The 15,023-nt window shown below is 37.7% G+C and overlaps 1 protein-coding gene across 1 annotated transcript; it reads right to left on the bottom strand.

The window, feature by feature from the left end:
* Positions 1-3,362: 3,362 nt before the first annotated feature.
* LOC117282010 lies at positions 3,363-13,479 on the bottom strand. The gene is made up of 4 exons (XM_033750930.1): positions 13,345-13,479; positions 9,804-10,001; positions 7,522-7,839; positions 3,363-4,282 (listed from the first exon to the last, which is right to left on the bottom strand). The coding sequence occupies exons 1-4, from the start codon at positions 13,477-13,479 to the stop codon at positions 4,079-4,081; spliced, it is 855 nt and encodes a 284-aa protein (XP_033606821.1). The 3' UTR covers positions 3,363-4,078.
* Between the last annotated feature and the right edge of the window lie 1,544 nt (positions 13,480-15,023).

The following is a 15,023-nucleotide window of genomic DNA, read 5'->3' as shown; positions in this document are numbered from 1 at the left end:
GTAAGACCCTAACAATAAAGAATGTACATATCACAGAACTTCTCAATACCATTCAGAATGAGACATTAATTTTTAAATTTAATGGAATATGTGTTTCATCTAAAGCACTGTCATTTCATGTGTACAGGCAGACACTGAAGAAGGTATGTTTCATCATACCAAAAACTCAAATTTAAACCAAACCAACATTAAAATTCACTTACGGTTCTACATTTGAATTATTTTCGAATTTCTAATGCTGGAACAGAAAAGTAAACATTACAAAGAATTGGCTGAAAATATTTTTCCATTTTTCTAGAAATGGTTCTGCTACACAGAAGATGTAATGGGGAGCACAACTTTCCACTTTCCTGATAGAAAGCAAGCCTTTCAATACAGAAAAAATGTAAATTGAAGGTCACAGAGTAAGCAGAGGCCAGAAAAAACAAACTGTCCATATCTGGAGGCACCAGAAACCAAACATATCACAAAATATATATGAATTAATGAAGGTAAAATAAAGTTTATTTTTATTTTAACCTCCATTATTACCTCATTCTTAGCAAGAGAACTTCAGCATACCTCTGTTACTTCAGGTTTCAGTTTCTTAGGTGGCGAATGCTCCACTGTGAAGGTACAGAAGTCTCCTAGGTCATGTTTCATCAGGTCTGGATCTTCACTGTCATTCGTACCATACTCTTCATGAAATGGTTGTTTGTTATACTGTGTGTTAACTTTGTCTTTTACATTTATCATAGAAGATACTTCGAAATCCTTTGTGTCCACATACATATGTTCTCTAAAGCACTTGCTAAGCCACTGTGTCCCCACCACTCTGACTTTTCTATTAACTCTTTGACTGGCGCGAAGGGTATTTAAATCCCACCCCTGTCCTGGCAGGCCCTTTAAACATTATGTCGCTAAGATGCATGTGCTTACTTTTTTCTAAACAACTTCAACAAAAATTGGTTTTTAAAAATGAAATTTTCAGGAACTATTAAAAATACAATATTTTATGCAATAAATGTCTTTTCATACATTTTTAGTAGTTTTTCATCGTGTGATAAACATTGAAACATGAAAGTTTGCAGAGCCACACCACAGCTTGCACACATGACACTTGTTTCTTTTCTAATCTTGTGCTTAGCACACACTCGACACTTTCTCATGGCACCATTCTTCTTATTGTTACTGGGAGGAACATGGACCATTTTGTGAACTTTCAGGCCACCCTCTAGACGATTTTCTGGGTCTTACACTGGTGGTCTTCTCAAGGTCGCGGGCGGAGGCGTGACTGCACTCGAGTCTGACGCAATAGATTCGTCATCCACTTCATTCCTTGACTGTTCTCCCTCTCCACACTGTTTGTTTTGTTCTGTCATTTTTTCTACACAGTCCAATATAAAATCTTTGAATTTGTAATTTCTCTTCTTGTATTTTTCTGTTGTTGTGTACTTTTTGAATAGAATGAAACTATTCAACGCTGCCATTTGCAACAAGAAAAACACCAGTTTCTTTGTCCACTTTACAGTTTTGCGGGAACAAGGATAATAATGCAGCATTTGATCGGCCCTGTCAACCCCTCTCATATGTTTATTGTAGTCCCCAGTTACCTCGGGTCTGCATATTTTTTCTCCTTTGCGATTCGTTTTTGCAGATTCCACGATTTTTGCTGTGTGAAGAGTGGAGATAAGTTTGACGTCTCTTTTATCTCTCCACACCTGTACGAGAACCTGCCCCTTCCTAGAAAACACAGATTCCCCTTTTTTCAAATTTTTTACATCATTCTTTAGTTCTTTGGGAGCTCCTCTGTCCATTCTGAAGGTTCCACACACATAGGTATTTCTCTGTAATAACGTCTCACACAATTCTACACTATTGTAATAGTTATCCTGGTAGAGATGATACCCTTTATCTAGAAGCTGTGGCCCCAACAGATCGACAACTAATTCTTTTATAGGTCTTGATTTTCCGCAATAAATTTCAAAATTCCAAATATATCCACTTGTCGATTCACAAACAAGATAAGCCTTTATACCGTACTTATCAGGTTTATCAGGCATATATACTCGGAAGATAAGACGTCCTTTCCAAGCGATCATTCCTTCATCTATTGCAATTTCCTTTTCAGGGATATATGTGTTCCTAAATTTTCCCACTAATGAGTCTATAATTGGCCTAACTTTATACAGGCGATCTTCACAGTCAGCTGGTCGTGCATCGTTGTCAGCAAAATGAAGAAATTTTGAAATCTGTTGGAACCGCCGCAAAGACATCTTTTGTCCATACCATGGAGTGTGAAATAGGGGCCTAGTGGACCAATAGTCTTCAATTTCAGGGCGTTTGTCGATTCCTGTCATGAACACAATTCCTAAGTATGTCCAGATTTCATCTGATGTGACATATTTGTAATTGAGTTCTCGAGAGTGAGGAGCTAACTCATGTGTGTTGAAGTGCTGGTGAGCATAGCGATTGGTTTCAGTTGTAATGTGAGTTACTAAGTCATCATCCAGAAAAAATTTTATCCATGAAAAGGGGTGCATTTTATGTGTTATATCAATTTTGATCCCGGAACTACTAGTAAATGGAACTATTATTGGTACAATGTCTCCGTACGTCCATGAGATGGGCGTGTCAGGCACCGCACTCGTGGTAGCTAAATGTTCATGATTACTGTCTTGTGGATCATTGTCTATCACTGTACTATTGTCACTATCAACTTCATTCAATTCAGGAATCATTATTTCATCGCCACTATCATCATCAGCACAAATCTCCTTCACAACACTTTCCAGCTGGTCTGTAGGAACATGCCGACACTTGCTGCGAGAAGCCATGGTGAAACTGAATGAATGTGAAATATTTTTTGAACTTTTCCTTCTCGGAGGGTTCTGACAGTAATATAGACCCCCACAAAGTTTACAAGGGTTCTTTACAACCATGCACAAAAACTATCATATATATGTCTTTGGTTGATGAGAGCCAAGAGAGCAAATAAGGGAAGAGATTTTCAAAGCGCTAAAACACGCCAACGCCAGGGAACGGCTGGCATCGCCCTGGCGTTAAAACATGCCCACGCCAGTCAAAGAGTTAATATCTACAGGCATGCCATGCAACAATTTAAGACTTCGTTCTAAATCCTTTACTACGGAATCTACTAGTACAATATGTGTAAGACTATTACTGCTTGCAGCCAAGTTTGAAACACATATTCCACCTTGATTTGCAATTTGTGTTTGAAACAGTGTCATTATCTTCTTTCCAAGCCCAACTGGCAATATATATATGTAACAGTTTTTAAAAGTGCTACTTTTACTCTGTGGTGCAGCATTTCTATTTTGATCCATTTCTTCAAGCATTCAATTATGGTTATGAATTGTTTACTTTCTTCACCTCAAAATTTGCTGAAACAGAAGGATCAACCTGTAACTCTCTCAAAAGAATACAATTAAACTTGCACCAAGAATTGGCCCATGTATAGGCTAAAATCTAGCATTCAGAACACAGGAAAAGCCAGTGTCTTACAACAGAGTTTTGAGTTACTAGTTTTGTAGCACTGGGCACTGCTGATATAATCATCTCAGCTGTCCAAAAAGCAGATGGTGCAATTTGCTGTTTTGCATTTCAGAAAATACACTAAATACAAAGAAATATGCTGTTTTTCAGCACTCCAGCAAAGGTTTGTAACCTCTGACATTAATAAAACGTTGCAAGGTGGTGGCAGCATGATGGTGGCTAGATGTGATATTTAAAGTATTATTAACTAAGACCATAAATAAATATATAAACCACCATATGTGAACATACACTTCAGTAAACAATTTTGTTCCAGGACTTACTGATGTTGCTATTACTGTACCACCTGCATGCCAAAATGTTTGAATAACTGATGAGGTAAAGTTTGTACACTGATTCAATACTGCACTGCTGTTCTCCTGTTGAACTAGTTTCTGCACAATCTCTATGACATACTCACTGACATTATAACCGAGTATCTGTAACATGTGAACTATATTAGTCTTGCATTTAACTTCAATATGTAACACACTGCTGGATCGCCTATGCATCCAACTTGCAGAAAACAATATGGATATGATGTTTATTGCTTGATGTCACTAGATAATGAGGCAGGTTGATCACCATATGTAAGCTCAACATAAGTTCTATCAACTTTCATTATGCGCCAATCTGACAGGCATCGACTGATCAGTTCTTTCATGACTGTAGTATCAATTGAATCTATAGCAGTAGAAATTCTGCCTCCCAAATTGCTCAGCCAAGATACCATGTAACTGAGATTTTCCTGTAAATCAGATAAAATTCAAATACAGTAAAAACAGTGTTGCTAAAATACATTGATTACACAACATTAAGCTTTATTCTACAACAAGCTCTCGTTATATACAAAATATACAGTGTTTTCTTTATTTTGTCTTTTAAAGACTCCATCAAATAAATGTCTCATACACAAAATGATCTTTCAGGCAATGAAAAGGTGAGCAACAAAACTTAACCCTTTCTGGTCATATGTTGATATACCATAACAGACATGGTGTCAGTATTTACACGGACAAATGTTGATATATGATTGACAATGTTTCTTTCGCCTTTCTCCAGTCATATTTTGATCATACGTCGCTAGTTAGCACTGTATACTATACAACGTATTTATGTATGTTTTGTCTGCTGCCTTCCGCCATCTGGAAGTCATAATTTGAACTTCTTGAGGAACTAATAACATTTATATATTGCTGCATATCAGTGTTAGCAGCATCGTTTCGCATTTGGGTACAAATGTGCCTTCTGCCATTAAAGAACCGAAATATAATGCAGTGTGTGTTGAGAATGAAGAATCAATTATTGCTTTGTTAACTGAAGAACTCGATATAGACGCTGATGATCAGATCGATTTGGACGATGTAGAAGAAACTGCGAGTGAAAAATTGAGCGATAAAATGTCAGAAAGTGGCAGTGGGAGTGAAACAAGTGTGCTGCATGTTGATGGGTGACAAGAAACCTAAGGCATACATATTTATTACAAATGCAGGGCTACAATTTAACCTTCTAGCAGTTCCAGAGCCCATGGATAATTTTAGTTTTTTTTTTTTTTTTCAATGATGAGCTTTTGAATAACATTATTATAGAGACAAACCAAAATTTCAGAATTTCAGCTTAGCCCGAGGTTCATTTGGAGTAGCTGGTCTGATGTGTCAGTTCCTGAAGTGAAGACATTTTTACGTCTAATTATAAATATGGGCCTAATGCCATTACCCGACATAAAAGACACTGTTCTAGGGAGTGGACAACAAAGATATAATTTTTGGTGAAGTAATGTCTAGAGTTTGCTTTATGCAGATATTTTGGATGATGCATCTGGGGTCAGTATAGAGAGAAGACAGACTAAATATAGCACTTCACTTCCTGTACCACTATGAAAAAAAGAAACACAAAGACTGCATTGTGTGTAGCAAATGTATGGTCAAGGGAACTATAAAAGAAACACATCTCTATTCTAAGACCTGCACAAATGAACCAGCCATGTGTCCTGGGTAATGTTTCGAAAGATATCTCACTCTCAAATACTACAAAAAGTTTTAGTGTAGGTCCATAGTTTACTGGGATTTTATTGTTTGTGTACACAGAAGAGTGACAGTTATAAGTAGAAAGGAATATGTGTATATTTTGTACTAGAGAACAGCAGACAATCTGAGCCAATGAAACACTATTACCTCTCTCCACACTTGACCACTACAAAGCAAAGAATTTGTCTTCTTACATTGTGCCAGTAAGTATACATTTTGCTTTCCCATTTATGCCCTTGTCGCACCAATTTTTCGAGCAAAACAGTTCGCTTAATGGCTTTGCGGAGATTTAAAATCCTTTGATGACCTGGCTGCAGAAATTTTTCCAAACGCATTGACCAGGAAGGGTTAACACTCTTATTATTTTGTCATGGCAATCACACCAGTTCAACATATCTTATTTTTGTATATAACTGCTCTGTCTTTCAATGCATTTGATCCAATGGTTCACATTTTCTGATCCATTATGAAAAATTTGTTTTAGTTAAGCCATAAACCATTCTTGAAAATCCAGATCACAGATCATTGTTCTTTGGTGCATTCTATCAGTGGAGCAGCCATGTTAAACATGTCAGAATATTATAATTATCTAAAGGACAATGAAAACCAACCACGTGCATATAGAGAAGGCTCATACTGTTTACAGAAAAAAAACCATGGTCTGCAATCCAGAAGCAAACTATACTGACTAAGCGACCGCTGTTCGTCAGCAAACTTAGTGCCAACTTTAGCGGATAGAGGGTGTCATGTGGTCAAAGCAATGAATCCCCACGGCCATTAATATTGGTTTTCTAGATTGGAGGTGCTATTTCCTTGAAACAGCTCCTCATTTATCCTCACGAGGCTGAGTGGACCCCATTCCTGACCCATTACTTCTCAGAAAATCTAGTAGCGCCGGGAATCGAACCTGGGACCTCTGGATCTATAGCCAGCAACTCTGACCACTAGACCACAGAGGTGGTTGATATTGTTTACATTTTTCATTATTGTTAATGCTGTAAACATAACTTTCAAAGTAAACTAAAACTATCATTATCTTTCAACTTTCCTTCCTATACATACTGTCCAAGAATAAGTATCGTACTATTGTTTATTAATATTTATTTAATAGATATAAAAGGTGTTCCCTTTCACAGAAAGTATGTCCAAGTTTGATACAGATTTAGTATGCATGTGTGTCCTTCAAGTGCATACATAAGAATTCGCAATAAGAGAACACGTAAGAATAACAATGAATTATGGCCCCACCACAGAAGAATGTAGAATATGTATTCCTGTATGTGAAATAGAAATAATTAGTCAATATTTGAAGAAAAATTGGTGGGCATGCAGATGGAATGTTCCAAGTGGTAATGCTACCTGCCAGTGATATTGGAAGTCTGAAGAACTGGTCAGCTTTGGGAAGGAACTCACCAGCAGGCTAAGCATATCACAAAAATGTTGTCAACAACCATTCAATTTAGCACAACCAAAATTCCTCCAGCAGACCAGAAGTCAATTAAATATTCCAAAAAACATAGTTCAGGGTGTTTTGCAGCTTGCATTCAAACTGCAACATCTGCACATCCTGTTACACAATAAGCTGAAAAAGGGTAAAACTTCTGTATGTGTGTGTACATGCACAATTATTTGCTGTATTATTAGGATTGGGTATATTTGTTTATGTTCCATGTGTTGTACGTACATTTCACAACTACACAGGCAGGGTGAACACACCTACAATCAAAGGGGCATATGTGAGTATAAAAAGTAAATTAATGTGAAACACACAAAATATAACAAATAATATTCATTCATTCATCATTAATCTGTCAGACGACAGGTCCACAGTCTCTTCCAAATAATATATCCTTTACTTATTGCAGATAATGCAAATTATAACACTACACCAATGTGCTTAAGAACTGTTGTGAGAACTTAAAATCCTACAATATAAAGAAAATACATGAGATCTTATTACCAAATTTAAATTATCTTCAACATAAGCTCTCGAAAGGCAGAAATCCACCAGCATGATAATAATATAAAGTACGTAGCAGTTGAGCTCATTCACGGGCTCGTAGTACTTCAGAAGTGCAAATATACTTGTATTAGCAATGCTGTCAAGTGGTTTGGTCTTCAATTCTGTTGCCAGTAGGTGATTCAATGTTGCAAATGCCAAAGCTTTTGCAATCTCTATTGCATGAGGACTTAATGTCAGCAGTGAACAGCAAACCACTGCCTGGTTGTGGAAATGCTCCGTACCATCCCGATGCAACATCTGACAGAGAGCCCACACCTGAACACAGGAGGAATTCTGCATTAAAGAGAAACTTGGAACTACCAGTGTCAGCTACGACATAAAACTTATCTGACATATTTAACTGAATCTCTAACATGAGGTGACAAATAAAACCAGACTGTTAAAACACAAAATAATGGAAAAACTTACATTAACCAATAAAGATTATTTATTTCCTTACAATAGAGATTTCTTTCTGCAAGTCATTGGACACTGACAAATGTATAAAGCATGGCAACAAAGTTTCTGAGCAGTAGAACACTGCTGTCATGTCCTTCCTCAAAACCGTCAGTGCACTCTGTAGCATGTTCCTTCACCTATTATTTGAGCAGTCATGTATTCTTATACATTTATTGTGTCTCAGGGTATTTAATTAAACTAAAATGTTCAGAGCTTCAATAACATAACCATGCCTGATATTTGTTTCAACAGCATATTAATCTTCATTTTTGTGAAACTGAAGAAAACAGCCACCAAAAGTTATGAACAGTTAGATTAAGTTGATGAAATCTGCAAGACATCCATGATGATTCTAGTTCTTATGAGCCAGTAACAGCAACAACCAATGAAAATGTTGAGAAAATGCAGCATCTTGTTCATACTGACTGAAGAATGATAGCAGGTTTATGCTAAGATGGCACTCACACTGTGGAATCGATGAGGAAATTTCTGATGCAAGAAAGGATCCTCCTAACAGAACATCTGGGCGTCAAAGGGTACTCATTCTTCTGGCAGATGAATATCATTAAAACATGAAAAATGCCACCTATTCCTACTCAGTCCAATGCATGCATGTTCTTGTCATGACTCCTGGGCAACACTAAGTCATGCAAGGGTGAAAGAGCGAGTTCCTAATGCTCCCAAATTGGGACAAGCCAGCTAGGGGAGACAACCCCAACAGGAAACATCAGGCCTCCAGGATTGCTGGGGGTTGGCACAGGGTTAACAAACCTACATCATAAAAAATCACTTAAGAAAGCTCAAGGAACAGCCAGCCAGTCCACTCTAAGATGACACAGCAATTGGAAAAGGACTACTGAGATAAGGCTTTTTATTTGGAATGTACTTTCCCTAATCAGACCATGCTCCCTTAGGATGCTTACAGATGTCCTCTCTGACTACAGAGCAGATATTACTGCTATTCAAGAATTATGGTGGGTGGAAGTGGAGTGATCATGATTTATATTACAGCTGCCATGATGGTAAACATATATTTGGGAAAGGATTTGTTGCAAACAAGAGAATGAATGATATGGTAACAGGCTTTGAACCTCTAGGTATGAGAATGTATTATTTGAATCAGAAAAGCAGATTCTTTAATATCCGCATAATTAATGCACATGCACCAACTGAGGATAAAGAGGAGGAAGGGAACGAGGCATTTTATGAGAAGCTGGAAAGCGCATATGATAAGCGCCCAGCCAATGTATTAGGATTACAGTGGGTGACATGAATGCAAAAACTGGCAAAGAAAATATCTTGAGAAAACAAGCTGGGATGCATATTTTGATTGAAAACACAAGTAAGAATGGGAGCAGACTTGTCAACTTTGCAGTTTCCAAGAATATGTTAATTGGAAGCAGTAAACTGAATCATAAAATCATTCATAAAACCACTTGCAAGTCACCGGATGGCAAAACTGATAAACAAATAGATGATTTACTTACAGATAAAAGACATTTACCAAACTGGATGGATGTTACATCACAAAGAGGCGCTAATATTGAATCAGATTTACATAAATCCAAGGAATAAAAAAAATCTAATGACAGAGGAAAGAATTATATGCTCAGAGTGAATTCTTTAAGAGAAATATGTTGTCTTGTCATGGGGGCTACTACCCAACTTTGGGTGGATAGTTCTGACAAAGCACTGGAAATGTTAAGCAGGAACCTGTCTGAAATGGAAGCACAAGGACGATTTAGTAATAACTGTACTTCTTATTAAGTACATTCACTTACTCTGTTTTCATTCCACTGACTTTCTGGAATGGCATTTAATAGCACTCCAATGCAACGTGAGTAACAGGACTGCAGCACAGGTGATCTGAATCCTTCATCAAGAGCTGATAGTACCAGAACTTGCATGAGCTTGTTAAACTTGTCTTCTGGACCGTTTTTAGAAAGTGATGGAGCTACAGAATGAATAAATTCCAAAACCTGAAAAGCAAAATCCTATTACACTACTCCAAGTTTTTCGTTTCCTAGTTTCACAATTTCGCAGTTGTTACACTGCATAGCAATGGTATTTCAACTGTAAATTATGAATTGGGAAGGACATGGGAAAGGCCAGAGACTAATCACTCATGTATAACATTCAACATTAAGGTATGCCAAAACTTGAGATAACTACAAAGAAGTTAATTCTTATACAACTGTGGCAACTGTTCCAATTCAAAATTTAAAATTCAATAAAAATTGCCAGACATTTTCTGCACATACAATATAACATGTTTTGAGGCAACTGTAAGAGTCGGCAAGCAAATAAAACCAAGCCAGGTAACTACAAAAGAGGATTTTAGTATGAAAGCAAGAAAATGGGGTCCAATAAACCTGTCCTTCATTAAGGCACACACTGAATGTTCATTTTAGAGCTATCCTAGCGAACTCTTGGAAGCTGTAACAGTTTTCTGAGCCCCATCAGAAAACAAGACACTTAGAAGAAAGCCAAGATTCAGATTGTTCTAATGCAGAATGTGCATAGTGCAGTTCTGTAGATATGGCTTCCCATCTGGCTTCAACTCAAGGACAATGTGTACTTTGTATGTAAACAGGTGCATCATCATATGTGGTACCTGTAGTTCCTTGGACATGTAATGGACAGGTTTATTCAGGTGTAACACCACACAACAGAAGTCACATCAGAAAATCTGAACTCATGTAATGAAATTTTCTTTCTCTTTTTATTGTCAAAACTGTACTCTTCTAGCTGGTGATGCATGTGTGGTGATGGAGTGAAATGGGGGAGGACTAACAGGGACACACAGTGTTGCCATCATCATTTAGAACAAGCTAAATAATTAATGAAAAAATTATGGAAATCAAAATTTTATTAAAAAATGAGACTTAAGAATTTATATGAGGTGCTATCAGAAAGTTCTCGGACTGTTATTGTTGTAATTGTCTCAGTGAAGAGAGAGGAGCCTAAGGTCACACTTCTGCAAACCTATTGCATCAGTCTGCCACATGACATAGCACTATAAACATGCACTGTTTTTACACGAATGCTTTTACTTCATACTTTGTTTTGTCTGCCATGGATGGCAAATTTGAGCAATGTGTCTGCCTCAAGTTCTGTGTGAAGCACAGTAAATCCGCTACCAAAACTCTTGAAATGCTTCTTGAGGCTTTTGGAGAACATTCTTTAAGCCAGAGAGTGGTTTTTGAATGGCATTCATGTTACAAGGCCGGTTGACTGTCAGTTGAAGGTGGCAAATGTTCAAAGTGACCAAGCATCAGCAAAATGACAGAAAATGTTGACAAAATGTGATAACTCATCCATGAAGACCATCGACAAACAAACCATGAACTAGCAGACACCATTGGGATCAGATACAGAGTTTGCCAGGAGATCTTAACAGAAAATCTGAACATGAGCCACACTGCCACAAAGTTTGTTACCCGATTCTTGACAAATGATCAAAAGCAGTAGTGCGTAAACGTGTGTCTTCAGCTACAAGAGAAGGGGAACGAGGACCCAACTTTTACTTGTATTTCTAAGATCGTAACAGGTGACAAAAGTTGATTTATGGTTATGATCCAGAAACAAACGAACAATTTTCGCAGTGTAAGAGCCCATAATCACCAAGAGCATGAAAGGCAAGGCAGGTCTTTGAGTTCAACAAAGAGCATGCTTATTGTTTTTTTTGACGTGCAGGTGACTCGTCACCATGAATTTGTTCCTCCTAACACTATTGTCAACTTTGACTTTTACTGTGATGAAATGTATGATGAAAAAGACCAGAACTTTGGTGCAACCACACCTGGTGCCTTCATCATGATAATGTCCCTGACCACACGTCTCTGAAAATCACAGGTTTTTTCCCCTATCATTCCCCATCCTCCCTCCTACATTTATCCCCCTTTGATTTTGCTTTGTTTTCCAAATTGAAAATGAAACTAAAGGAACGACATTTTGAAACAGTGTCTGATATCCAAATGGAATCGTGTTACTCGACAGCATTAAGGAAAATTACTTCCATAGTGCTTTTGAAGTGTGGCAAAACAATGGGATCGCTGTATACATTCCCAAGAACACTATTTTGAAGGGGATAGCAGCCAAAAATTGAGTAAGTTATGCTAGCATTTCTTTTTTGACTTAGTCTGGGAACTTTCTGATTGCACCTCATATATAAAAATAATGATACCAACAATAAATTTAACTCTTTTTGAAGACTTTTCTGGATATCTCTGAAGTTATGTAGGCTGTATTGAAAGTCATCTGGATGTGCATTCTATATTAAAGCAAAAGTACATGTACAGAAACAGATACTGTCTTGAGTTATCGGAGATGTTTTGTGACTATTCAACAGAATCTCCAGAATGATCTAGGAATTTCTGCCAGCATTGTAAGAGCTTGAATATGCCACTGCAGTAGAGGTCTGTTTCACTATTTTGCAACCATGCACACACAGTCTGCTGGACTGCCTCATTTTTTTCATGGTGCTGGCTTCCAACGTGATCTTTTAAGTGCTTGAAAAGGTGTCAGTCTGAAGTGGCCAAGTCCAGACTGAAGGGAGGATGGGGAAGCACCTCCCAGTCAAACTCTTCAGTCTCCTCCAACATCAGATGTGTAGGTAGTGTGACAGTGTGCATTCTTGTGTTGAAGAATGATGTGTTCTTTCATTGTGCGCATGCAACAAAGTGTATGTCGCAGTTGCTGGAGCATCTTGATGTAGTGAGTTACATTGACAGCTTCTCTTCTGGGCAGGAAATCAAGTAGTATGCTCCTCTCGGTATGAAAGAAAAATCTTCCTTATGTTTTCAGCAGTTTATACATGGTTCTGGCATCCTTCTTTGGGGTCAAAATGGTGGAACCAGCTTCCATTACCAGTCACAAAGTAAAGTAGGAAGTCAGTGCCCAGCTGCATGTCACTGAAGCAATTGCAATGTCACATGTACCCTTTTGTGCTCATTCATCAGGTCAGGGAACCCAACAATAAAATTTTCTGGTATAGCATAGCCTTTATCATCTCCTGCATGGCACTGCATCCATTGCCATGCTGTGCTACAATTTTTCTAACCATTATTCTTCAGTCCTCTGTAACGAGCACATCAACTTTCTCCTCGCTGCATACTGTGGTGGCAGCTTCTTGGTCAAGCTCTGTGATGCAGACTGGCAATGTACCTGTTGTCATCTTTGAAAGTGTTTCACCCAGTGTTCATAACTGTTGGCTAAGAACAATATTTCATATACACTGTGTGGGTATGTTTATGAGATACCTCTACACCAAATTTTATGTGCCTAATGCAAATGGTTAAACCATTTCATGTTACTACATACCTTTTCAACATTGTTGTCTGGGACTCTTAGATTTGATACCAGCTTTTTTGTTAACTTCAAAGGAAAATTTCCATTCTTTCCTATACTATATACATCCAGGAATTCTGAACTTATTCCTAAAACAGACAAATGCATTTTTTATGGTTTTGAAATGCAGTAATTTAACTTTAAATGAAGCTTTAATACAGGGAATTTCTTAATTAAATTAATAACTATCAANGTCAGTGCACTCTGTAGCATGTTCCTTCACCTATTATTTGAGCAGTCATGTATTCTTATACATTTATTGTGTCTCAGGGTATTTAATTAAACTAAAATGTTCAGAGCTTCAATAACATAACCATGCCTGATATTTGTTTCAACAGCATATTAATCTTCATTTTTGTGAAACTGAAGAAAACAGCCACCAAAAGTTATGAACAGTTAGATTAAGTTGATGAAATCTGCAAGACATCCATGATGATTCTAGTTCTTATGAGCCAGTAACAGCAACAACCAATGAAAATGTTGAGAAAATGCAGCATCTTGTTCATACTGACTGAAGAATGATAGCAGGTTTATGCTAAGATGGCACTCACACTGTGGAATCGATGAGGAAATTTCTGATGCAAGAAAGGATCCTCCTAACAGAACATCTGGGCGTCAAAGGGTACTCATTCTTCTGGCAGATGAATATCATTAAAACATGAAAAATGCCACCTATTCCTACTCAGTCCAATGCATGCATGTTCTTGTCATGACTCCTGGGCAACACTAAGTCATGCAAGGGTGAAAGAGCGAGTTCCTAATGCTCCCAAATTGGGACAAGCCAGCTAGGGGAGACAACCCCAACAGGAAACATCAGGCCTCCAGGATTGCTGGGGGTTGGCACAGGGTTAACAAACCTGCATCATAAAAAATCACTTAAGAAAGCTCAAGGAACAGCCAGCCAGTCCACTCTAAGATGACACAGCAATTGGAAAAGGACTACTGAGATAAGGCTTTTTATTTGGAATGTACTTTCCCTAATCAGACCATGCTCCCTTAGGATGCTTACAGATGTCCTCTCTGACTACAGAGCAGATATTACTGCTATTCAAGAATTATGGTGGGTGGAAGTGGAGTGATCATGATTTATATTACAGCTGCCATGATGGTAAACATATATTTGGGAAAGGATTTGTTGCAAACAAGAGAATGAATGATATGGTAACAGGCTTTGAACCTCTAGGTATGAGAATGTATTATTTGAATCAGAAAAGCAGATTCTTTAATATCCGCATAATTAATGCACATGCACCAACTGAGGATAAAGAGGAGGAAGGGAACGAGGCATTTTATGAGAAGCTGGAAAGCGCATATGATAAGCGCCCAGCCAATGTATTAGGATTACAGTGGGTGACATGAATGCAAAAACTGGCAAAGAAAATATCTTGAGAAAACAAGCTGGGATGCATATTTTGATTGAAAACACAAGTAAGAATGGGAGCAGACTTGTCAACTTTGCAGTTTCCAAGAATATGTTAATTGGAAGCAGTAAACTGAATCATAAAATCATTCATAAAACCACTTGCAAGTCACCGGATGGCAAAACTGATAAACAAATAGATGATTTACTTACAGATAAAAGACATTTACCAAACTGGATGGATGTTACATCACAAAGAGGCGCTAATATTGAATCAGATTTACATAAATCC

The sequence above is a fragment of the Cryptotermes secundus genome, unplaced genomic scaffold (genome assembly GCF_002891405.2).
Source record: "Cryptotermes secundus unplaced genomic scaffold, Csec_1.0 scaffold3678, whole genome shotgun sequence".
NCBI lineage: Eukaryota > Metazoa > Arthropoda > Insecta > Blattodea > Kalotermitidae > Cryptotermes > Cryptotermes secundus.
The sequence above is the reverse complement of the archived record's forward strand: the minus strand, read 5'-3'. Positions and strand labels throughout refer to the sequence as shown.